Genomic DNA, 26942 nt, shown 5'->3' on the forward strand with positions numbered 1-26942 from the left:
AGTACAAAGTCGGGTAGGTCATAAATTTCACCCCATCCATCAAAGTCATCCGATGGGACAAGAGAGTATCGTCATTCAAGGACTGGCTCCACAGTTAAACCAGCTCCGGGGCCGGCTGCAAGCCTCCCCGAGTTTCTAGGAGCCAAAGCGACCTCCTCCCAACTCTGCTTATTTATGAGGCCATGCATCTCATATTTGGGTGGCTCAGCACTGCTGGTGCTCCTTTTGGATTCTGTTGGTTTGGGAGGCGCCCCTACTGATTTCTGGCAGACAAGTCCTCCCCCTGCACCATTCGGGCCCCTTGGATCCAATGATGGATTCGAACTGGCACGGGTCATACCACCACGACCTTCCTCAATGCTGATCCCGATGTTGACTGCACCGTCCCATTATTATCCCTGACTCCAACAGGGAGCCGGAGGGGCGTCGTCCTTACCCTCAAGGCCAGAGCCTCAGCCATATTCCTACAGAATTGGACTTGAAGAATATTGGGAGGGGTTACTGGACCACGAAGAGTACCACCCCCTAGACCCTAACATGGACTGGTGTGAGGGCTCGGTGGATGCCAGTGGACTGGACACCTGAACCAGATACTGGCATGGTCTCTCTTCCTGAAGTGGTTACGGAAGAGGGAGCTTCTTTTGCTATGGTGGTGAGAAGGGCGGCTGTAGTCCTTGACGCTTGCCGGCCCTCAGTGGCGTAAAAACTAGCATTTCGACAGAGGTGCTTAAGCCGGGGGTGACCGCATAAGAACTGCTTCTCCCTTTCAATGAAGCCCTTATGGATGTCCTGCTTGTGACTTGGGACCTGGTACAGTCCCTGTCCCAGTACAGGGCCTCATGTGAACAGGAAAATTGGCCGCTGCCATCGCCCCGCAACAGGGGACCCCAATTTCCTCACGCACAACCCTACTCCAGAAAGCTTGGTGATCAAAGCCTCCATTCCCTGTGTAAACCCAGGCACATTCCCTACCACTCCACTGGATAGGTAACAGGGCAGGACTAGCCGTAGCAGTCCTAGGGCATTTCCTCGGGAGGCTGGAATGGTTTTGACTGAATTTGCAGTGGTGGGGGCTGTTTTTATTACTGAAGGCCTCTTTTGCAGCTGTGCTGCTATATCAGTCCCCAATAACGGAAGCAGCAGGGGTGCTGATCCGTCAACATTGCCAGGGCTGCTTTGGATTCCCTGTCCGGTCCTAATAGGGAATCTGGGAGGCTGGATACCATTTTAGCAAGAAAATGTTTCCTTCCACCAGCCTGGCACTGCTGTCCGTGAACAGTGTGCCTATTGGGCTGTTACTCCTATGCACTGCACATGGTGCCAGAAAAGGCTTGGGCCATACTCTCCCATGCTATTGCAGATGGGAAAGATGCAGCCAAGTTTGTGATTAGATATGTGCTGGCTATGACTGGCTCGCTAGGCAGAGTGGTTTCTTCTTCCATGGCCTTACTGAGAATGATCGGCTTTTCAGGGGGTGTCCAAGCCTTGCTTATTGACATGCCCTTTGATGGTGCCCATCTCTTTGGAGACAAGACATACTCAGTGCTGAAGCTGTTCAAGGATAGTAGTGCTATGTCCAGGTCCTTGTGTCTTTCCATGGCCCCTCGCCAACCCCAGTCAGCCTTTTGCTCCTATTGTGGCCATGGAAGGGGGTTCTGGCTGCACCCTTACCCGCCCAGCCACCACTGCATGCAATCTTCCCAGCCTCTATGTGGCAGAGGGCATGGTACCCCAAGAACTCATGGATTGGGCAGCCAGAGGTCGGGCCAGTCCACCTCCTGGTAGCTGCAACCACAACACCTATTTGGTTCACCCAACAACCATCATGGGCAACCAGTGGGAGTCAGGATACACCATCACCTGCACCACTGGAGATCAATAACATCAGACCTCTTGTTACTCTAAACTACCCAAAGGGGCTACTCCCTCCCCTACGTGTATACCCCTCCACCCAAGACAACCACTTGCAACAGGCTGATGGAGGATCACCTCTCCTTACTCCGCCAGGAAGCGGTGGCTCACTTGCCCAAGGGTACCATAAAGGGAGTGCTGACACCAGAAATAGGTTGTGGTTGTTATTCCTGCTATGTTCTGGTGCCCGAAAAGGATGGATGCCTTCGTATTATACTAGACCTGCACCCTCAATTTTTTCCTAAAAAAGGAGAAATTCCAAATGCCCCGCACGCTCCACTACTGTCTACCCTGGGCCTGGGACATTAGATGGTAGCTCTAGCCTTGCAGGGCGTGTATTTCCACATTCCCATCCTGCCTGCCCACAAGTTTTACCTGCGGTTCACGATGGGCCACAAGTACTCTCAGTTCACTGGTCTCCCTTTTGGCCCTACCAGAACCCCTTAGGTGTTCCCCAATGATGAAGGTGGTTGCAGCTGTTCTGCTCAGATCAGTGGTACCAGTCTTTCCCTATCTCCACGACTGGCTTTTAAAGGCAGGATTGCCCCAGACAGTCGTCTCCCACCTCCAGACTTCGGTGGACCTCCTGCACTCACTGGGGTTTACTGTCACCATGCAGAAGTCACACTTGCCTCCCTCTCAGACACTCCCATCAATTGCAGCTGTTCTGGACTCGGTGCAGCGAGTTCAGGATATTCAGGCTATAATACCGATGTTTCAGCCTATGGCACAAAGCACATGGGTTTCGGTGAGACTGACTCTAAGGCTGCTGGAACTCAATGGGCCCCTGCATCCTGATTCAGCCACATTCCTGCTGGCATATCTGGGCTCTGCAGTGGGGGTAGCCTCAGGGGAATTTCTCCAACATGGTTTACTGCAAAAGATCTGCAGTGGTGGATAACGAACTGGGATTGGGTCAGCGGCAGACCCCCTCCCTTCCCCAACCAAGCCAGACAATGTTGACAGATGCAGCACTCCTGGGAGGGGGCAGCCATCTGGAAGAGCTGATCAGAAGCCTCTTGTCTCCGGCGAAATCTAGACTCCATACAACCTAATAGACCTCAGGGCAATCCTGCTGGCATTGAAAGTCTTTCTACCCCCATCAAGGGAAGTCAGGTACAGACAACACTACCGCCATGTGGTGTGGGGTCTGGTTGGGTAACCTTTCTCAGAGGCCCTGAGCATCTGGTCATAGCTGAAATGTCAGGGCATATCCCTGGTGGTTCAACACCTGGCAGGCTTTCTGAACAGCAGGACAGACGAGCTAAGCTGATGATGCCTAGCGGATCCCAAATCATGTCTCCATCTGGGGGTGGTGCAGGGTCTCTTTTAGCAGTGGGGAGAGTCTTGGTTAGATCTGTGTGCCACTTCCGAGAACGCACAATATCAGCTATTCCGTGTGCTGGAGTTTCTAAAGCAGCTCTTGCTCATAGACTATCTTTGTCTTAAGTGGACCTCAGTGCTCCTGTACGCCGTTCCGCCAATACCACTCCAGCCCCGAGTTCTCAAGAAGATCAGGAATGACTGGGCCCAAGTCATTCTTGTGGCTCTGGACTTGCCTCGGATAGTTTGCTATCCTGAGCTGTTAAGCATGGCCATCGATCCCCAATCAAGCTGCCCCTTTGAGAGGATCTTCTGTTGCAGCAGTAGGGGAGGGTTCTCCACCCAAACCTGTAAACGCTCCGCCTTCATGCGTGGAGATTAAGCGGAAAAAGTTGACAGCTTTTTACCTTCCACCCGAAGTCTGCAATGTTATATTGGCAGCCAGGCGTCCCTCCACCAAGACGGTATACAGCTGCCACTGGGACAAGTTTGTGGCATGGTGTGTAGAAAAGCAAGTTGACCCTTTTAATGCTCCTCTTTGTCTTATCATTCTATTTATTCTTTCTCTTGCCCAGCAGGGCTCTGCTTTGAGCAACTCATAGGACTATCTTTCTGCTATCATAGCCTTTCTGTGGTTAACAGATCAACCGTCCCTCCTCAAATCCTCTGTTGTAAATAGGTTTTTAAAAGGTCTCCAACATGTGTTTCCACCTTCACTCTTAATCACGCCTCAGTGGGATCTCAATCTCCTACTTACATTTCTGATGTGCACTCCCTTTGCGCCACTAATAACTTCCCTCCTAGGCTCCTTACCATCAAGACGGCCTTCCTAGTGGGGATAATATCTGCCTGGAGGGTCAGTGAGCACCAGGTCTTGCCATCTAAGTCTCCGTACCTAACCATCTTCCCAGACAAGCTGGTTCTTCGCATTAGAGCTTCCTTTCTGCTGAAAGTTATCACTCCCTTTCATATATGCCAGTCCATCACCCAGCCTACCTCTTATACTCCACTGCATCCCTCTAAAGAAGATGAGTGACACCATTGTCTGGACCCCAAAAAAGCTCCTTCTTTTTACTTTGCCCACACAAAAGATTTCCAGGTCGGTGATCAACACTTTGCGGGGTATGACAGAGCCACGAAGAAGAAGGCGGTGCAGAAATGTACCATCACTGATGGATCGCACTCTGCATTAAAATCTGCTACACATTGGCCAAGAAGATACCCCATTTGCGTGCTCATTCCACCAGAGCTAAGGCAGCGACCACTGCGTCAGCATGCAGAGTTCTGGTCCTGAACATATGCCAGGCAGAAACGTGGGCTTCCCTGTACACGTTCACCAAACAATACTGCCTGGACAGTCAGGTCCGTTGCGATGGGCATTTTGCCCTTTCGGTCCTACAGGACTTTCTAGTGTGAATTTGTTCCACAGATGCACCGCTGGAGAGGTATTGCTTGGGTATCTTTTCTAATGTAAGGAATATGCAACTATAAGTCTCTATCAGATGAACAAGTTACTTTTGCTAATGCCTTAACCGGTAGACTCTCTAGCTAGCTGCAGATTCCTTATTGGCCCACCTGGGCCCTAGTTTTCCAGTATTTTATGTGGCTCTGTGTTCCTAGCATGGAAAGTCGTGAAATGAAATTGAGGTCAGCACATTGGAGTGGTGCCTATATAGGCACTGCGAATGTCACTTCCGGCGCCGATGACTCCACACGGAGCTAAGCGATTCCACCTACTGGCACGCAGAGATACTGTTCTCGAAAAATTACCAGATCCAGTCAGACGTCTGGGGATAATTCTAAGGTAAGGAATCTGCATTGAGATAGTCTGTACTAGATAAGGCATTAATGAAGGTAAGTAACTTGTTCATTAGTTACTGTTCTTTAAAGTGAGATGTTTTTTTTAAAAGAGATGTGAGAGATTCAAATTTCACATTTTGGTATTGATTCTCTTTGTATGTGGTTATGAAACAGGAGTAGTTTAAATACTTGCTTGTTGCCTTCTGATGAGTTTCCTCCCATTTCCAATTTCAGATAGGTGTCAGATTTTTGTTTACTACTGACAAAAAAGGAATGCAATTCTTACTGTCTGAACCATCATATCTGTTGTGAGTGTCATATGCATCCATTCCTCTGACAGTAGCACCACCTTGCTAGTTTAATCTAGCAGGATTTCTTTTAGTAAAATTTGTACCCTTTGTAATTTTTACAGCTATCAGAGATGTCAGTAGGTCTGCTGAGGAACTCTTCACTTCCCACTCTAACGGGAACGCTCACACCCTCTTCCACCTTCCCATCACTGGTAGAAGGCCACTACAACAACACAGATCTCAGGTGAGTGAAAGACCCAGGGCTGGGGGAACCAAGATGATTTAGCAGTGCAGGAGATCTGAAAGATACCTACCTCATATCAGAAGTGGCACCAACTACAGCCTGCTTAGCATCTTCATACGTAGCTAATGGAATTTGTATAATAAGGCTCTGGTCATAGAATGGGCATCAGCCAGCGAAGCTTGTATCTCAGTGCTTACAAAGTTTTCCTTATGAATAGTAGGAGAGTATTGAAAAACAAACCTCGTTACTGTACCATAGATGCTAGCCAGATTTATCTGCTTAGAATTCATACCAACAGACTTGAAGGATTCGGTATCTCTAGTAGGCAGACATGTGACTGGGTGCTAGAAATATAATGAGGAAACTTGACTGATCACATGAAAACATCTTTGATAGTCACTAAAGGTTGGTCTCGCAACTTCAAAGGTGATGAAACATGGCTGATAGAATCAATCCTTTTAACTTGCCTACCTGTTTCTGCTGTTTTACAACGCAAACTCCTGCAGGACGCGATTGTTGGCTCAGCAAAGTGACTGTGAAACTGTTTCTTATGCATATCCTGTTTTTGCTAATTTTGTTACAATATTGTTTAGAGACACTTCTGCCCCTTCTGTCATTCAGAATGCTTGCTCTTTCCACAGCAAGAAAAGGCGTCTTTGAACCCAACTCTGTTTGTACCTTCGGGGAGGCTTTACTGCTGATGGTGTCCTGTGCCACAATCTTTGTTGGTGCCCCCTCTGACCTCCTTTTCCACAGATTCTTTCACTACCAACCTCCAATGTTGCCCCTCTTCTCCCCTACCCCTTTCTCCATGAATGTAATTCTTTTATAGTGATGAGCATGCCATTGTAGGTTGTCAGAGTACTTTACATCACACACACATTATGACAAGACAATGAATCATACAAGTGTGTAAGTCAATGTATAGGAAATGTTACGTAAGACAAATGAGATTACAAGGTCGCATGTCTTCCATAATGGTAGACAGTATATTGTAAGAGTGCTGGAGAAGCACAAACTCGGGATTTAAAAAGTAACAAAGTAGTTTGGGTTGGCTTTACTAATAAGAATTTATTCGTACCCAAGCTAACCCTTTTTTAGCAAACCTTGGATAACAAAAAACGGGGGTAAAACATACGTTCTAAACCTACCTGTACAGTTTGCATGCAGATCTTTGATGCCAGATATTAGCTCACCGAGCTATAATAGAAGGATTTTAACTTATAAATTGCTAGAAGCATTAGGATCCTGTGATCTGCATATTACTGGTTCTTTGCAGCAGGCACATCCCTCTACACTACTCTGAGTCAAAACGGCCTATAGACAAAACTTAGATCTCTTCAGCGGGTACTTCAATCATCCGAGTTATCTTTACATTTTTATTATTTTTATTATTATAATGAACTATGCAAGGTGCATTTAACCCCATAAGATATTTGAAAATACATGGCACCGGTATAACTGCTGTACAACCAGCAGTGTGGACACTACTGGCCCATTACATCAATCACTATGAACTTAAGCCCTAATTTACAGCTGCTTTATGCCAAAGTGTGAAAAGGTAGGAATGGACTGTATTTAGCACTACAGCACATTCCTGTACTTTCTCCCTAGGTTGGCGCCATTTCCACAGCCTAGCACCAAAGCAGGCACACTTACACCATGGTGCAAGGGTGCCTCCATCGCATGCTGGATTGTTTTTATTCAGGAAGGGGTACCTTCCTGCCAAGAAAATATCCTAAGAGGTATTTTCTTTTTTCTATGTGTGCTGCAGAATGCCGCACACATAGAGGAAAACATGAGGACAAGAGTAAAGCAGCTATCTCAATGGTAGTGGACCTCTCTGCTGCCATCTTAATGCGACTGGTGCTCTCTGTTGCCATCTTAATGCTACTGGTGCTCTCTGCTGCCATCCTAATGCTAATGCACCTCTCTGTTGCCATTTTTTCTCATACTGAGTTTTATATAAAGCAAACTTGACCCAAAGGTATCGGGTATCAGAGTGCTTTACACGAGCACCAGTTGCATTACATGAGGACACATTCATTGTTGTTAGGCATGGGGAGTAAGTGATTTGCCCAGAATCACAGGATGTTCAGCGTCATTGAGGAGGCTCGAACCCAGTTCCCCAAATTTGAGGTCTACCGCCCTAGCCATTAGGCCAACTTCTCTCTCACACCATTATTTTTTTAACCAATTTTAATTGGTTTTCACAGAGCAATACAAAAGCACGACATGTACATGCATGTACATACACCAGAATCAGTACCATTGTTCCCTGAGAGGCTTGAATAAAACGACATATATCGTACAATCAGGTGGTTTTGGTTCTGAATTATCAACAAAACAATAGAGGAACATTCAGATCATAACAGTTGTACATACAGTATGAGTAGTGAAGAAATGGTAGACACACAACCAGCCCTTTTATAGCGATCTCCCGACTCGCACAAAAAGCTGCAGTGTTGCTGTGTGAGTATGGGTTTTAATCGTGCAATATTACAGGATTGCTGCGGCTCTGAGAATACCTAAAAAATCTCATGGCCAAAATACATCAAGAATTTTATGTCTGATATCTGCCACCCAGAATATTATGATTACCCTGTAACTCTGCGGTATATCACGAGGAAATCATTAAAGAGAGAATGTCTAAATACCCTAGAGAAATCGAGATTGACGTTGGAACTGGTCAAGCCCACTGTACAGCCTAACCCAAATGGTTTTGACCAGTTTCTCGATGCAACCATATTTAATCAGTGTTTTTTCTTGCCCAACATAGGTTTGTTCTGACACGCTTTAGGCTAGATATCTTTCACCGTTTTACTAGCTTCCCTAACACTAATAATTGTTGGCGTCAATTAACATGTTGTTCTTGTGATAAAATGTCCAGTCAATCGACCATACACGTACAGTTTTTCTGTACATTTTCTGGATCATTTTTATTAAGCCTTTATTATAATCCTTAAATTTTAGATGATGTAGACCAGCGTATTTATTTTTACAACTGCTTCCAAATTTGTTCATATGTATGGTATCAGCAAGATTCTTGAGGGCTGTCATTACCAGAATGAAGATATTAACCGATGTATGCTAAATTGTTTCTGTTTTTATCTCACTCTATATTAAATTCTGATTGAATTTTATTGTATTGTAATTTATACTTTTATCATTCTCCATCTGAATCGAATACAGATGATTTGAATTTGAGTGATGAAGAAATGGTAGACACGCAACCAGCTCTTCTAGAGCGATCTCCCAGCTCGCACAAAAAGCTGCAGTGTTGCTGTGGGAGTATGTTGCGCAAACGCTTTGCACATTGCCTCTGATGATAAGCCTGTCTGCTCTGCACCAATCTACCAGAGGGTGAGCACAGGTTATCTTTAGTTAAGTTTATGTTAAGTTTGTAGATTTATATAGCGCAGCTTAACACCCCTGAGGGTGTCCAGGCGCTGTCCATGGGCAAGTGGAGATTAAGTGATTTGTCCAGAATCACAGGACGTTGCGCCGACTCCCAGATTAAAACTCAGAACCTCTGCTCCTGAGTCGGTAGCTCTGGCTGCTGCTCCACATCCTCTCCCTTGGATGTGTAACTGACTTGTCCTAACTAGAGTGGTGGGGTCTGCCTGGTTTAGGTGCATACCCTAGTCAACCAGAAACTATATCTAACACCATAGTATATCCAGTGCGCCTGAGTTTTTTACTAAAGGGTAAAACATCGATCTTTACAGACCCTAAAGATGCTTCCTCAGTGCTCAACACGCATCTCAGGGCCGCCAGCCACCTTTCTTCAGGCTGCTTCAGCCAACTATAACCATGCCTCAGCGTTATAGAATGAGATTGACAGGCACTACAGTATTTTTTGCCATACCTGATTGTGCTGGACACGCAGCTCACTTGTAAAAGAAGAGGTCTCGGGGTTCTGGTTCCTGAATGAACTAGGGGCCCGCTGGTCAATATCCTTTGCTACTGTCTGTTTCTGCAATGAAACAGAGCCCTCTGATTACCAGAGGACTATAGTACATCATTGGGTATTAGATTCTCAGGTCACTAGATCTCATTGGTATGAGTGATTTCTACTGTGTCTGTATTTGCAAATATTGTTTAAGATTGGTAATTTGGAGCATATTAACAGGTCAATTTTCAGGACCGGTGTGGATGGGGGAAGGAAGGGAGTTTGTTCTTGTTTTTCATCATGCTAGCATATGTGCTTCTGCAGGGTATGACCCTCTCATGCCTGCTGCTTCCCCTACAAAGCCTTGGTAACCCACGCAAGTGTCGGCAAATTGTGGCTTATTTGACCTGCCATAATGTTAACATCACCTTTCTCCAAGAAACACATTTGGTACCTGGCTCGACTCCATCCCTGGCTAGCTAGGGGGACTATAGATGCTTTGCCTCTTACTTGACTTAATCTCAAGGGGTGGCTATATTGGTTCATAGGTCATTTCAGTTCCACCATCTCCACATGTTCTCTGATCCGGAGGAATGCTACCTCTTAGTCCAGGACTGTTTAGCTCTGTGCACGTCACTCTGGTGGCTTTCTGAACTCAAAAACCCCCAGTGTAGATTGTCTGGTATTTTTTACATTCATTATCTTGCGCATCTATGTGTTAAACACTCACGCTGTGCTTTGGAGAGGGGCAGTTTTACATCCCATCACTTAATTGCAGCAGGGGTTCAACTCGCACCCACAATAAGGCAGTGTTAGATCTGGGGGTTTCTAGTTGGAAGAGGTAAGTACCTTTGTCCAAATAGGGACCTTTAATTCTGGTCAGGGTAAGGGGGAAACACACTGTTGATAACCCATGCTTACTGACTTGGTAGCTTGGCACGAGCAGACAGGTTTATCCTCAAGGCAATGTGTAAACTATTTGTGTAACACAGTGAAACACCACAAATGAACGCCACACAAGTTATTTATCAAAATATAAATATCTTTATCTTGATTAGGCAGAGTCAGAACGACATAAATCCAACATGCAAAAATAGACTCTCTTCTAGTAATGGTTCTTTGGTAAACGGTTCACTGTAGCAATGTTCTTTTGTAAAAAGTTCACTTTAGCACTGTTCTAACAAAAATGTATTTGTAAAAGGCGAGGCACTTGTAGATTCAGTATAGCGTTGAAACCATTGTTTCTAGCGTGTGGAAAGTCCTCTCAAAAAGAAAAATGGTACCCTTATCGCTCAATGCCCCCGCAGTACTCATAGCACGGAATGTGCTACCCTTGTTTGCTCAGCTTCAATTCAGTAAATCACCCCCTTCACAATGCACGAGTGCGGGCCAGTCAATTACAGCATTTAGCACCCCAAGGCATGGCCTGCCGGTAATGCGCTAAAAAATAACGGCTTTGGGTGCAGGCTCTGATTATTGATCAAAGCTGTGTTACCTAAGGGCAGAACGGGGCTGGGATGTCTGCGCTGCGTTCTTCCTAGCGGCATCTCCTTTCCGTGGTAACGCTCCCCGGCCTCGGACACAGCTTCATTCTCGTTGAGGGGCGTGGGGGCCCTGGTCACTAGGAGACGCCTTGTGCTTCCTCGAGTCACAGCGCGGCTCCGTCAGGACAAGCCTCCTTGTTGCTGAGAAACCCGCACCGCTGGGGCCAATCCCAGCTTGGCTCAGCAATGACGATACGGACTCCGGACCAGCAGCGGTAATGCCAGCAAGGGAGTCCTGCAGCTCTTCTCCTCGTCGGACTCGGCGTCGGGCACACAGCTCGAGGTGCGGTGGTGAATTCCAAAATAAAAGGGCAATAATCCTGGCAATCGGGGGCCGGTGGGGAAGAGATACCGGCCCTCAGTGCTCTATCTTTATCACGGGCCGGCGGTGGTGATGCATGTGGCGCTTTCAGTACTGGTGGAGAGTGGCAAACTTTTATATCCCAGAGTTTCAACAGAAGGCCAGCTCTTCTCAGGCCATTGTAGACAGGTATACTTCAAAGGTGGCAAAGCGCACAGCACAGCTCCTCTTCAAGCAAGGGGAGACACAGCACAGAGCAGAAATGTCCTTAGTCCTCTTCCTCAGCAATAACAGCAACTGCAGGTCAGCACCCAGACACATAGCAATGGCAGCACTTTTCCTCAGTCTTCCTGGCTGTTCTTCTTTGGCAGGGATTTCTTCTTGATCACAAAGTTTTTCCTAATCTAAAGTTAGGGGTTTCAGATCAGATATTTATACCCCTAAAGTCTTTGTTCCTCATGTGTGAGGGGTCCTGTACCCAATCCAAACCAGTTCTGGGTGCACTCTGTCAGTGCACATCTTCTTCCTTTGTGAGGGTTGGCCAGGGCCATCAGTCACACCGCAGGAGGTGGAGCCAGCATTGTGGAAGGCAGGCACAGTCCTATTCAGACTCAGGTGCTACTCCTCCCACCACTCTACATGCAGATAGGTCTATTCAGCCTAGTGCTGACTCGCCCAGCCTCCTGGAGCCACCCCAGCCCCTGTCACTCACAAACCAGACAGTCAATCCACAAACAGGCAGAGGCACACATAAAGGTTGAACAAGAAAATAGCCACTTTCTAAAAATGCTATTTCCAAACTTAGAATTTTAAAACCATCTTCACTAAAAGATGTGTTTTTAAATTCTTAGTTCTGGGATACCAGATTCCAACTGTCTATCTCGCTGCTATTGGAAGATATGCAGGTAAACATGTTACACCGCATTCCCCATGTTATCCTAAGGGCAAGATAGCCTTTCAATAGTGAAAAACGAAATTGGCAGCATTTCACTATCAGGAAATGTTACCATACTAGTACATGTCCTACCTTTCACATAGACTGCCCCCTGCCCAGGGGGGTACCTTGGGCCTACCATAGGGGTGTCCAATGTGTAAGAAAAGGGAAAGGTCAGGCCCGGCCAGTATGTACACTGGCCAGGACAACATGGCAGTTAACAAACTGCGCAGAGGCACTGCAGTGGCAGGCCTGAGACACCATTTTAGGGCTACTCAAGTGGGTAGCCCAATCAGTGCTGCAGGCCCACTAGTAGCCTTTGAATCACCAGCCCTGGCACACTCAATGCATTTTACTAGGGACCTACTGGTAAAACAAATATGCCAAATATGGATAGCCAATCACAATAGTAATTTAACCAGGGAGCACTTGCACTTTGGCACTGATCAGCAGTGGCAAAGTGCCCAAAGCATCTAAACCAGCAAAAATGAATTCCAGCACAGTGTCAAAAATACAGGAGGTAGAGGCTAAAAGTCAAGGGAAACCACACCAAGGATACAAGGTCTAACAGGTGGGGGCCCCAATGCCTGGCATTCTATATGCTAACAATATGATTAGGCTATCTGGTTTTAGGTTTAAACCTATAATAACTGATAAAATCCCACCGAAAGGAAAATAGTCATCACTGGTGTAAACATATAAACACTGAGAAAACACATTCGCAACCACAAACTAAATGCCATTCAAAGAAAGGAAAAGATGAGTGAAAGAGCCCTTTTTTATTTCTTCCTGAGGAGGCCAATACAATGTAACTTTGTTCTACAAGGCAGCAGCTAGAAAGAATGGTCTAACATTATTCTGCTTGAGTTTTGTTGTTTATGGAGGCCACTAAAATATTGTCTCTTCCTTCTGCTTTTTTCAGTTTTGTGGTTTTTGGTCTAAAGATGCAGTGTTTAGAAGCATGTTTTAGTTCTTATTTAGTTATTTTATAAACTGTAGAGAATCGGGAAATATCAAAATCATATTTGATATTTTGGCTACATTTGATTTCACTGATAGGATAGGATGGCTGGTTTCATAGGAATCTTTCTCAATATGTACCATCACATTTACTCATAGGCAGAGAATGGGTGAAATCCTTTGATACATCAGCCCCCTTTTCTAGTGAGTCAGTATCGATTGTGAGTGAATTGCCAAACACCCCAGGCTTCAAACATTCAATGCAAGGTGTAGTGACAGGTATATGTGAAAAGAATGTTGTCACCAAACATCTGATAGTGGTGAAAACATGACACCAGACGTTTGGTGAAGTGTCACTTGGAATGCTGCTGAAAAAGTTCCTACAAAGTTCAATAAAGATTGAAGTGATATTGTTTGTATTTGCAGTAGTTCAGCTACGTATATGGAAAAGTTGTATGATGGCCCTGATATACCTTATGCACACGCTATCTATAAACATGCACTATCAGTGCAGAAAGCAAGCAATAATTACAATTAAATTTAAATTCTACAAACACCGGAAAAAGACTGTTTCTGTTGTTTTTAATGGCGCAAAAATGTGTAAGCACTGATAACCACTATTTTTTAAGGTATTTAAAAAACAGAAGAAACTCCACCAGAATTTACCAAAAATAGAAACTGAAAACTGGAAAGCCTAAATATGATTAATATTCGGAGGTCACTAAATCCTCAAATTTGAGCCTACACGTTCCACTCCTCTGTGCATGACTCCTCCTCCAGACTTGATGCCTGGTTTGGTAGAAAAGTTACCCTTGGGTGGACCAATGTCTGCATTCACATGCCAAGCACACTATCAGACAACAACCCAGTCTTTCTAGACCTGTTGCTCCTTGCAGAGGCCAATACTACCAGATTCCAGTGCCTACGTCCAGAGAACTTGTTAGATAATTCATTTAGGGAAGCTATCCATCAAGCTTCTAGAAACTACTTAAGTGAGGATAAAAGATCAGTGTTCTCTGCCTTATGGGGGGAATGCATTAGTAAGAGCTGTAGTATTTTCAAGTCCCTCAGAGGTGAGCTAGTTCAGCTGGAAGGAGACATTAAATCACTAGAGGAGAAATATTATCAGGGTGGGGGACCACAGGTTTTAGAACCTCTTCAAATCAAAATCCCCGAATACAAATGAGTGGCTGAAAGGAAGATTCATTTCTGTGGCAAATATAAATCAGCCCATATCTATTGGGAAGGAGAATGTCCAGGGCATAAGCTTGTATCGCTGCTTCGGTCAAACTGGGACGTAAAACACATTACAGGAATTTTTCAGAGGAAGGGCGTATGATTCATGACTCGAAAGTTATACTAGATGATTCTACCACTTTCTATATACATGGTTCCTGGGGAACGCTCATGGCTAGCTTCCACTCAGCAGGAGGGGCTCTGTTAACCGATAACAGTGGAAGAGATTAAAAGTGTTATTACACAATTAAAGAATGGCAGTGCTCACGGAATGAGGGGCTCCCGGCTGAATTTTATGAAACTGATGCTGATGATCTGTGCCCTATCCTACTCTCTGTTTATGAGGAGGCCTTCCAGATGAGCTGCCTCCCAAGCTCAATGCCAGAGGCAGTAATTATTATTCTTTTAAAAACCAGGCTAACTCCCAAACCAATGCAGCTCCCACCGCTCTATGTCCCTCATCAATGTGGACGGGAAAATACTTGCCAAACTACTGGACATCAGGCTCTTGCTTTTGATGTCTGCCTTGTTTCAGCCAGATTAATCAGGGTTCATACCTGGCTGCCCTACGGCAGACAACTTGCGCACTCTTTTTACCATCACACACCAATTGGACTCCAAACTTTTTCGTGGTTGCAGCATTCGTAGACGCTGAAAAAGCCGTTGATTCAATTGAATGACGCTTCATGGTTATGGTACTGGAAAGGATTGGAGTGGGCAGGGATTATCTACAATGGGTTAAAATCCTTTATAAATATACTGAAGGCTTGGTGCGCGTCAATTACCTGCTTGCAGACTGTTATCTATTGAAAGGGGAATGAGGCAGGGGTGCCCATTATTAACACTCCTCTTCGCCTTTGTAATGGAGCCTTTGGGCTGCCTTTTATTAGACTGCCACAGGGGTATACCATTGGGTAGACGTACTGTCCTTTTGACTAAATGTATGAAAAGGACTTGCACAGCTCTAGGGTGACTCCAAATTCAATCAGTTGTAATGGTCTGTGGCGTGCTACCAGAGATGACGCTGTCTGTGCCAGTCAGCGTAAATAACAAAGGACCACTACCAAGCTTCCCCCGATGGAGGAAGACTCGCCGGTGCACAGCACTCAAATGACAGCCAGGTCTAAATGTTCATGAGTAGTTCATCGTAAAGTGAAATCCAAACAAGTGTGCTGTTTCATGAAATTTTACTCAAAACTCATTAACTTCATGAGTACTTCATAAACGTTTGAAAAAACATAAGTTCCATGTATATATTCCAAAGGTACAAAATCCAACGTTAACAGTCCCAATGCATTTCGGGCTGATGACTAGCCCTTCCTCAGGGGAATGCTCTACAACAAAAAGAAAGTATCCTTCTATCACTATGCATTTCATCACAAAACGTCATAAGGATAAATTGCATCCACAAGCATTCATACGTGCATGCCAGCATGTTTAAAAAGCAACCAAATGCAAAACAAAAAGTGCCGCCCATTAGTAAACTCAAGGCGTGTAAGCGTGTCCACAGTGCTCATAGAAAAACCCAAAAACGTGATAGTGTTGCCTAATGCATTAAACAGAAAAAATAAAAACGATCACCAATTTACGTGTTCAAGGTCGTCTCGGTCGTCTCCCAAGCAGTGATTCACATGCCCCACAATCGCTAGATGATAACTGGCTGTACTCGTGTGCTCATTTAAAAAAAAAATAGTAAGCCTGTCGCCTGGACCTACACGAATGTAGGAGTGAGTTAAAAGACGCACAATTGTTTGGATTTCACTTTACGATGAACTACTCATGAACATTTAGACCTGGCTGTCATTTGAGTGCTGTGCACCGGCGAGTTTTCCTCCATCGGGGGAAGCTTGGTAGTAGTACTGTCCTTTTGACCATGTATGCATATGATGAACTTCTCCTCATCAAGAAACTTGCTGATAATCTACACTGAATCATACAGGATATACTTGCATATTAGAGATGGTCTGGAGTAAAAGAATGTTAGTCCCCCTCACAACTGCTACTACAAGGTCGGACCTTGACTTCCTGTTATGCTGGTCGACGGAGCCAGTTAGGTTTTTAGGCATATGTGTCACAGGGATATGGACACAATTATATGGGCAAACTATGCTACCTGTATATCCTGCCTTACGGACTCAATGCAATGGTGGATTAAGCTGTCCTTATTGGTTGCTAGCAGGATTTCCCTAATGAAAATGGTAGTGCTGACAAAGCTATTGTCTTTATTTCAGAATATGCCTATTCCTCTTCCTAGGGCATTGTTTTCCCAACTGTCCTCCATCATGATCACTTTGGGCTGGCAAGCAACCTGAGATCAGCTGGTCTAAATTACAGAAGCCGTATGACAAGGGAGGGTTTGAGTCACCGAATCTTGATCTGTACTACTTAGTTGCCCAAGCGCAGTTTACCTAATATTGGATTAATAATGTCTGTTTGACATTCAACATAGCTTTAGAATTTGACTTGGCTAAACCGACCCCTCTCCAGGTAACACTCTACTATCAAGCGCCTTGTGCAGACAGGGTGATATGCACACAGTTGAGTGCTCGGGCTAGGTGCTTATCTCGGTTGTCGGAACTCAGTGGTGTCAGCCACCGGTTTGCAGATAAGGCTAAGTTTTCCCATTATCTCTACACGCATATAGATTCTCATTCTGCGCTTCTTCCTGTTTTGTGGCGCAAGCATCTCCTATACGTGGGAGACTTGTTTCCCAATCAAAAATTCCTCCCTGCGGTGGACTTTGTGGACTCGCCTTACTCTCCAGTGTTGGATATGTCAAGCTATTATAACCTCAAACATGTTCTAAAATGGTTGCTCCCTGACTTTCTGGATGCCCCAGCAAATTGGGAGCTCCTGTTCTTTCTGGTGAAAAAACCCTTTGTTAAACATTTAGTCACACACATTTATGCCATAGTATCCCAGGCTACCTTAAAGCCAGAATGAAAAGCACGCACACAAGGTCTGCAGACTTGGGCCTCAACATTACTGATAAGCAATGGTCCTTTTGCTGTGCACTCACCAAAGATATTTCTCCATATGGTCGCCTGATCCATTAGAAATAATTATAAAGGACAAATGATATCCTGGTTAGTATGATAAAACTGGCATGTCACCTGACTCTACTTGCAGCAGAGGCGCTGTTCCTACTGCAGACTTTATTTACCTTGTATGGTGGGTCCCACAGTTGCGTCCCTTTGGGATGAAGTGGCGCGGGCCCTGGATATCATGGTGGATAGCACAACCACTATTACTCCTCTGTTGCTCTAACTGGGTGGTGTGATGGAATCCCTAAAACACTGTAGCAAACTGTTGGGGATGGCATCCGTCTTAAGTCAGAAAAGGATGGCTTTGGCATGGGGTGGTGCTGGGTGTCCTAAGACATGATTATGCATAGTGAACTGGCTGAGTTATATGTGGAGTTGCTTCCGCACTCCTGTAGGACAAGAGATTTTTTGGGGACTTTTAGGGGCAGAGGGTTAGGCAGGCAGAGGTCGGGTCAATCCACCATCCCCCACCTGCAGCCTCAGCCTCCAAAACGTTCTAGTCTTGACCTTCGAGATCATGGGCGGCCAGTTGGTTGCAGGATCAGCCATCACCTCCACCATTGGCAGAACATCACATCAGACAGATGGGTCCTCCAGATAGTCCGAAGGGGCTACTCCCTCCCCTTCAAGTCTAACCCCCTCCATGCCTTCATCTTATTACAGGCTGATGGAGGATTATCTCATTTTGCTTCAGGAGGAAGTCATGACTCCCTTGGCTAAAGGAGCCATAGAGAGGGTTCCGGTGCCAGAAGTAGGCTGTGGTTGTTATCCCTGCTACTTTCTGGTCCCGAAAAAGGACATGGGCCTCCTTCCTAGCCTAGATCCACGAGCCCTTGACTACTTTCTCACAAAGGAAAAGTTCAAGATGCTTACATTAGCTCAGGTCTTTTCTGCTCTGGACCCGGGAGTGTGGATGGTAGGTTGAACTTACAGGATGCCTATTTCCACATTCCACTCCTGCCTGCTAATTGGCGCTACGTGCGGTTTACGGTAGGCTATGAGCATTTTCAGCTCACTGTGCTCTCCTTTGCCTTACCGGCATCCCTTGGGTGCTCACCAAGGTGATGGCGGTGGTCGCAACTTATCTACGCAGATCTGGGGTGTCAGTCTTCCCCTATCTTGACGACTGGCTGTTGAAGCCAGGCTCGCCCCAGGCTGTCGTCTCCCACCTCCAGACTACAGCGGACCGCCTGCATTCACTGGGGTTCACTATCAATGTGCCGAAATTACTCCCCTCTCAGACGCTCCCTTTCATCCGAACTGTTCTGTACACTGTGTATTTTCGGCCTATCCTCCTGAGCGGCGAGTCCCGGATATTGAAACTATGATACCAATGTTTCAGCCTCTATCCTGGATTTCGGTGAGGCTGCTGGGCATTACGCCCTCCTGCATCCTATTAGTGACACATGCCAGATGGCATATGCAGGCTTAGCAGTGGGTCCTGAAGTTCCAGTGGGTGCTAAATCTGAGGAATCTCTCCGACATTATTCTGATCTCAGAGGGAACTGCACAGTAATTGCAGTGGTGGCTGACAAACCATTATTGGGTCACAGGCAGATATCACAGTAGTGAGAGATGTGTCACTTCTGGGATAGGGCAACCTTCTGGGAAAGGTGTAAATCAGAGGACTCTGGTCTCTGGTGGAATCCAGACTCCACATCAACTTGCTGGAGCTCCTAGCAATTCATTTGGTATTGAAAGCCAGCCTTCCTTCCTTCCTTCCTTCCCAGACAACACCGCCGTCCTGTGGTTCTGCAACAAACAGGGCGAGTGGGGTCGTGGACCCTGGGTCAAGAAGCCCTGTGTCTCTGGACTTTGCTGGAACAGCAGGGCATATCCCTGATGGTTTAACACCTGGCAGGTTCGCTGAACGCCAGAGCGGACGAACTCTGTCACCGTTGCCTAGTGGATCACAAATGGCATCTCCATCCAGAGGTGGCTCAAGGTCTCTTTCAGCAGAGGGGAGAGCCTTGGTTGAAAGCACGTCAGCAGTTTTGCACACTGGAGTCTCCAAGGTGGCACTCACTCACAGTCACTTTTTGTCGTAAGCGAAGCTCAGGCCTCCTGTATGCCTTTCTGTTCATACCACTCCTGCCCAGAGTTCTCAAGAAGATCAGGAGCGACCGGGCTCGAGTCACTCTTGTGGCTACGTCCTGGGCACGGAGAGTCTGGTATCCAAATGAGCATCGTTTTTTCTGATCAGGCTGCCCCTTCAGGAGAATGTTCGGTGGTAGCAGCAGGGGAGGGTCCTCCACCTGAACCTGTCAACTCTTCTCCATCTTGTTGGAGATTGAGCGGTGGAAGTTAATAGCATTCAACCTTCTTCCTGCGTCTGTATTGTTATTTTGGCAGCCAGGAGTCCCTCCACCAAGATGATATATGCCTGTTGATAGAACTCATTTGTAATATATTGTTCAGAAAAGTCTATCAACACTCGTTCTGCTACCCTTTCTGGTGTTTTGCTTTTTATTCAACCCTTGCCCATCAGGGCTATGCTCTGGGCACCTTTCAGCTCTGTCTGCCTTTTTGGAGCTGCCAGACCAAACCTCATTATTTAAATCTCCCATTGTAAATAGATTCCTCAAGGGCCTTGTACATATGCTTCCACCTTCCCCTTTCATTAGGCCTCGGTGAGCCCTTAATTTTGTTCTCACCTTTCTGATGCGCGCTCCATTTGAACCTCTGCACAATTGCCCCCTCAGACTCCTTACAATCATGACAGCCTTTTTAGTTGCAATCACAACTGCCAGGAGGGTGAGCGAAGTGCAGTCTTTGTCATCCAAGACTCCTTACCTGACAATATTCCCTGACAAATTGGTGCTTTGCACTAGGGCCTCTTTCCTTTCAAAAGTGGTAACACCATTCCTCATCCCTTTGAGGAAGAGGAATGACTCCATCATCTGGACCCAAAAAAAGCCTTGTTGTTCTACCTTGACCGCACAAAAGAGTTCCAGTGGATGACCAACTCTTCTTGAGGTATGTTGGGGCAAATAAAGGCAGTGAAGTGCAGAAGAGAGCTGTCTCGCAGTGGGTTGTTCTCTTCTTCAATATTTGCTACTATCTGGTAAAGAAACAGCCTCTGAAGGCATATTAGCTCATGGCACCAGAGCCAAGGCTCCTTCCACATTGTTGCAACGTGGTGTTCCAGTCCTAGACATTTGTCAGGAAGCATCGTGGGCATCCCTGCACACGTTTACCAAGCATTACTTTCTAGACAGTCAGTTCCACAGGGAAGGCAACTTTGATTGTTCTGTCCAGGACATTCTGGTCTAAACATGTCCTCAGTCTCTCCTCCAGGGATGGTATTGCATGTTATCTATTCAAAGGTAAAGAATCTGTGGCTAGAAGTCTCTAACAGATGAAAAAGTTACTTATCTTTGGTAATGCCTTATATCGTAGAGACATGATCCAGCCGCAAATTCCTTACCAACCCACCCATCCTCCCAGCACTCCGGACAGGTTTCTAGGTCAGGCTGATCCCTTTCAGGGCCCTAGTTGTTAAAACACACGAATATCAGTGCACTTCATGGCTCTGCGCTTCTGGTGTGGAAAGTCGTGAAAAGTAACTGACGTCAACGCGCCGAGGTGGCACCCATATAGGTGACGGGGATGTCACTACATCATACACAACCAACCGATGCCACCTACTGGCGTGCATGGGTATTGCTTTAACAAAAATCTTCCGAATCCAGTCTGACGCTTTGGAAATTCAAGGGTAAGGAATCTACAGCTAGAACATGTTTCTACCAGATATGGGGATACTGAAGGTAAGTAACTTGTTAATTAACAACAACAATTTATTCTCCAGCATAATACGGGCAATGTATCCAGAAAGAACGTCCATCGACTCAGGAAAATATCAACAAGCATAATTATATACAGCGAGGGAATACTCCATTTCCTTATAATTCATCACATGGTTAACAAAATGCAATTCCATCTAAGTCAAACCACACAGTGCTGGATATGCAAATCAAAGCAAATCCTAATCTATCAGCAATTAAATACGATTGATAAAGACATTTCCTACATACATGTATTGCCCAGAGCTCCTGGTCTCTCTGTGGTACTATATATCCCATAATCCATAGTGTAGGTAATTGTGTGGTCAAACGTCTTTATTCTCCAATGTAAATGAGGGACTGAATCCTGACTCTGTCTAACTCCATGATTACTGTGAGCATCCATATAGTTATACACCAAGGTTAGATTATTCTTATATTTATATTGAGGGCGTCAATGAGGAATTTTATTGTAAGTGTTTGGAAAAGAAAAAAACCAGCATCAAACAAATGAGTCCAATGATTTCACAAATCATTCTTGGACAGGCACTAACAAACATCACAATAGGTATAATGTAAGAAGAATCACTTTCTATACCTCGTACTGTGTATCCCCAAGTCTTGGGCTAATATGTTCCCCTTTCTATTTGTCTACACAATGCCCTCAGTTATGATTCCTGCCCAAGTGGGCTTGTTCGGTAATCAAACATGTTATACGGTAACCTGCATAACCCTGCAACCTTTTGTACCCCAAGGAAATCACAGAGTGCAAGGCTAAACATTGTATGGTACCCACCCATTGACAAGCCTCAGGCTCAATGCCAATCAAGGTCCAGTTATAGGTCTGCCACAAAATCATGCTCCTCACCATCATAGCAGTTTTCCAAAGGAAAGAAGAGGAAGCATAAAACAGTTGGAAGCATAAAGACATTAGTTCAGGTTGAGGCATGGGTCACTTCAATGTACCACAGCTCTGGCAAAGTTCTCCTTACAGCCAGAGCTCTTAAACATCACTGCCAGAGGAGCTTCCTCTAGTGTTATGGCTTTCACCGGTGCCTACTATAGGGCACCCTCAGGCTTCATCCTATCTGTACCATTTGTGGCTAGATGCCGTCTTACTTGAAGTTACAAGCATTCATCTGAATTTCCCAGTGCCGTAATGGCACTTTTCAGGCAAGCTGTAGCCCCTTCCGGGGCCCCATGGGTCTGTTTGGGGGCTCCATATCGGTTTACTTCTGTGGATCCAATCATCGGCGCCAAATAATGGAATAGTTGTTTGGGACTGACTGAGATCCAATACAGTTGCTAGATCCCACTGTATATGATGATGACGATGATGATGACAGCAGTGAGGTGGCAAACATGAGAAAACTGATTATCTCCCTCTTCATTTACCATTGGGCCGGTCACACTACCAGAAACAACAAGCATTTGCAATGCAATAGGTCTCACCTTTATGAGAGTTTGAGCTATTGGCATTGTAAATGATAATAGCTTAAATTGTCGCAAATTCAAGACCTATTGCAGTGGAAATATTTGTTTTTTTCCAAGCGCCCCATGCCACGCTTTCACGTTAATAGAGGCCAGGCCCCTTCCTTTAGACAAACTGGGTCTAAAGACTGGGGCGCAGCCCCTACTAAAGCGTAGTATGGGGGGGCGTGGCTTGGCTGCCGAGCGGAATGGCTGCCTGAGTGGTGAGCTCCGCCGATCGAGTCAATTAATCCATGAATAATCCGCTCTTAACTGTCTCTGGGGCTCGGGTGTTGTGCCCTATGCGCTTGCGGGGCTTCCCCGCCCTATCGAGTGCAACTCCGACGATCCTGTGCCCCGGCCTGCGGTGGTGCCGACTCTCCGATCTCCCTGCGCTGTGGGGCCTGCAGAGGCGAGAGACGCCGGGGAGCTTGCGTGAATGCGAGCCGGCCGGAAGTGTGGGGGTGCCCGGCTCGGCCCATCCTGCGGGTGCCGCCTGGTTGGAGACTGGCTGGCCAAGCCTAACTGCGGTGAGCGCTGCCAGGTACGGGGGACATCACCGCGTGAGCCCGCACCGTAGGTGAAGAAGCAGACGCCCGTGGACGTGTCGGTGAGAAGCCGCAGGCTTGCCGGCGCGCAGACGCAGCGGAGGCTGCGGTGGGGGCGCCAAGACATCGCCGGAGAAACAGAGTGCCACCCGGTGAGCGGATCGAAAGCGGCTGACCTGCTGTGGGGCGCGAGGCCACTTCGGACCCTGGTACTTTGGGAAATACACCTATGGACATTGATTGGGCCTACTAGTGCTTGCTGGCGACCGCCATTTTGTCCAGACACGGCTGACACTGTTGGAGGTGTAACACTGCACTGCTCTCCTTTTCTTTGCGTGTTGGGGATATCCTTGGGTGGACGTGCGGCCCTGAAAGCACTGGGATAGAACAACGAGGTGCGGGGGGTGTGGTTGCGGTGCACCTGCTTGTTGGCGTGGGTGCCCGACCCCTTCACAGAACCAAGTTGCAGCCGCCTGGTGCAGAGACCAGTCAAGTATTCCTCAAACCCTGTGATCGCCGCAGCCCAACTTGCCTGAATTGGTTCCTCGGCCCTCCTGGACCGTGGTTGGACACACGTCGGAACTGATCGACGCCATGGGCAAGCCCGACACGAGGCAGCCCAAAATCGCGTTTGAGAAATCGACCAAGAAGTCCACGTGCAATGAAACGCCGCAACAGGAACTATCGGGAGATGCCCGACCAGTGCTGCCGGCGGACGACATCAAGGCCATGTTCCAAGACCTCAAGTCGAGTCTGCAAGGCATCGATGGAAAGATGGACGCCCTGGCTGCTAGGATGGACAGTATGACCAGAAGAATGGACAAGCAGGAAGGAGTGGTCGGGGTGCTAGAAACACGTGTGACAGAAACGGAGGAGTGCCAATCAGACCTTGACAAGAAGCTGCGAGGAATGGACAAAGTGCTCTCTCTGATCCAAATGAAGAATGAGGATTTGGAAGCCAGGTCCAGAAGAAACAACGTGCGAATCACGGGCGTGGCGGACTCGACGGACATAGCGAATATGGAGCGCTACGTTGAGCAAATGCTAAAAGATCTATTTGGAGCGGAACTGTCCCCGATGTTCCTGGTGGAAAGGGCGCACCGCACGCTGGGGCCAGTGCCCAAGCCGGGGACTCCACCACGGACAATCCTTGCGCGCATCCTAAACTACAGGGACAGGGACACAATACTACGCCTGGCGCGCAACGTGGCAGATTTGCAATACAAGGGCAACCGGATTGCTATGTACCCCGACTTCACGCTCCAGGTTCAATCTGCCAGGCGGGAATTCTTGCCCGCAAAGAAGGTGTTCCAACAGACAGGCACAAAGTACTCCTTGATCTACCCGGCGAAGCTGCGGGTGCAGGGGCCGGGTAAACCCACCTTCTTCACGGACGCCAAGGCGGCGCTGAAATTTGCCAAACAGCTTGCCAAGGATCAGAGGGGACAGACCGAGCCTGACAAGCGTGGAGACGCTGACCAGCTAAGTGATGTTGAATAGTGTCATGTTTTTCTGTACTGAAGCGCGGCTGGGACTCATGTGTTAGAGTGGGACAATGTAATCATGCCACTGCGGGTGGTGAGGGCGCTGCACTTCTGCGGGGAATTGTTGCATTTACTATTGACCTGTCCAGTTCTTTCTCTATAGCTGCTCGCTGCCCTCGCTGGCCCTGGGGCGCAATAGACCCTGTAGCGAACTGAGGCAGAGATGCACTCGATCGCCCTGTCAAAAGTACAGGGTTAGTAGGCAGACACCTGCGTACCCCGAGGGATGTATCCCACACTATGGTTCAACCATCTCTTGATGTTGATATTTGGTTATGTTGGGTTGGTACTGGGGGGGATGACTGCACGACCTGATTGGGGGGTTGGAGCGGGTGGGGCGGGAGGGATGGGGATTGGGTTTGTTGGGTTTGCTCTGTTAATTTTGAAAAGCTGTGTGTTTACTGTGTCACTGAAGATATTATGTTTGATAGTCACCGATAAGGCACGAATAGACTGTGAGCCCTTGAAATACGTTGTTATTGCGCTGAGTGCTCTGCTGAGCCGGTTGCGCCTTCACATTTTAGTGTCACTATGGCCGATAGTGAGTGCTTGACGTCCGGTGCGACTGCTGCCTTGGGTGGGAGGACTGGATTACCGACCATAGCATGCATGTCTTGGAACGTGAGAGGGATGAATGATAGGCGGAAGGCGAGATTGGTCCATGCCTACTTATCGCGGAAAATGGTAGATATTTGCATGCTCCAGGAGACGCATCTGAGTTCCACTGACGCCCCACAACTCAGGCACTCCAGGTGGGGGGAAGTGATACATGCCCCATACTCGAACTATGCCAGGGGGGTGGCTGTCCTGATCCGTCGTGGCCTACAGTGGGTGACACAGAGGGTGCTACGGGATGCGGATGGCAGATACGTTTTGATTCTGGGCATGTTGTGTGGAATGCAGGTATTACTGGTGAATGTCTATGGCCCGAATGATGACAACCCAGCCTTCTTTGAGTCTCTTTGCGGAAAAATGCGTACATTTGGTGACGCAGCAATATTATGGGCGGGTGATTTCAATGTGGTGCTATCTGACACGGTAGATCGACGGGGCGCAGCCCGGTAACACCACCCAAAGGCGGCCGAGGCGTTGAGAGCCATTATCCTAGAGGCGTCCCTGGTGGATTCCTGGCGGCATTTACACCCCCAGGCGCTGGAGGGCACTTGCATTACAGCACACAGGGCCGCTTGGTCGCGGCTGGACTACTGGCTGCTGTCCAGGGACCTGCAGGCCTCGGTGCTAGCAGCGGTCCATCTACCGAGATCACTATCGGACCACGCTCCAGTGATGGTGACATTGACCACACCTGCACAATACGCACAGCCCTTCAGCTGGCGATTTCCGTCGCAGGCCCTCCTAGATCAAGTATTCAGGGAGGAGTTGAGACTTAAGTTGGAGGAATTTTTTGAGTTCAATGAAGGGACTGTGGAATCGCCTGGTACGCTATGGGAGGCGTGCAAGGCGGTGACAAGGGGACACTGCATGGCGCTAAGAACGGGAGTTTTGCGATCCATCAGGAACACACTGGATACACTAGAAATGGAACTGGCGACTCTGGAGGTTGAGCTCACCAGATTGCCTACTGCCAAGACCCAGGCGACGTTCAGGGCGACCCTCACTAAGTATCAGGAGGAAGCAGATAGAGAGGTGAAGTTCTTAAGTAAGTATGCCCAGGCTCGGAGGTACGGGGAGGGTGACCGCCCGGGTAGGACACTGGCTGCGATGCTTCGAAAGCCAAGAGGTGCGGAATATATTTTGGAACTTACGGATGAGACTGGCGAGCCGATCAGGACGCCTAATGGTATATTACACGCTATGGCGACCTATTACGAGGACCTATATGCCTCAAAATTAAGACCGGAAGACGAAGTGATAACGGAGTACCTGGACACAATTGCGCTGGCGTGGTTTAACAACGGGGCACGTGAATACATGGACCTGCCGATCACGCAGGACGACATACGGACGGTAATAGCTGGCATGCCGTCGGGTAAAGCGCCGGGACCAGATGGTCTTACAGCGGCCTTCTATAAAGAATTCGCTGATATCCTGGTCCCCAGGTTACATAAGCTGTACATGGAAGCGATCGAAACGGGGATCCTCCCCCCGTCGCTCCGTG

The 26942-nt window shown here is 47.3% G+C and overlaps 1 protein-coding gene across 1 annotated transcript in view; it reads left to right on the forward strand.

The window, feature by feature from the left end:
• The window catches only part of KIF1A (kinesin family member 1A), a 2072061-nt gene that overhangs the window by 1909186 nt on the left and 135933 nt on the right, over window positions 1–26942 (forward strand). The window contains exon 43 of the mRNA XM_078667093.1: window positions 5447–5568. Coding sequence (XP_078523219.1) covers window positions 5447–5568 — 122 coding nt within the window. The remainder of the gene's footprint in view (window positions 1–5446; window positions 5569–26942) is intronic.

Source organism: Lissotriton helveticus, chromosome 11 (assembly GCF_964261635.1).
Source record: "Lissotriton helveticus chromosome 11, aLisHel1.1, whole genome shotgun sequence".
NCBI lineage: Eukaryota > Metazoa > Chordata > Amphibia > Caudata > Salamandridae > Lissotriton > Lissotriton helveticus.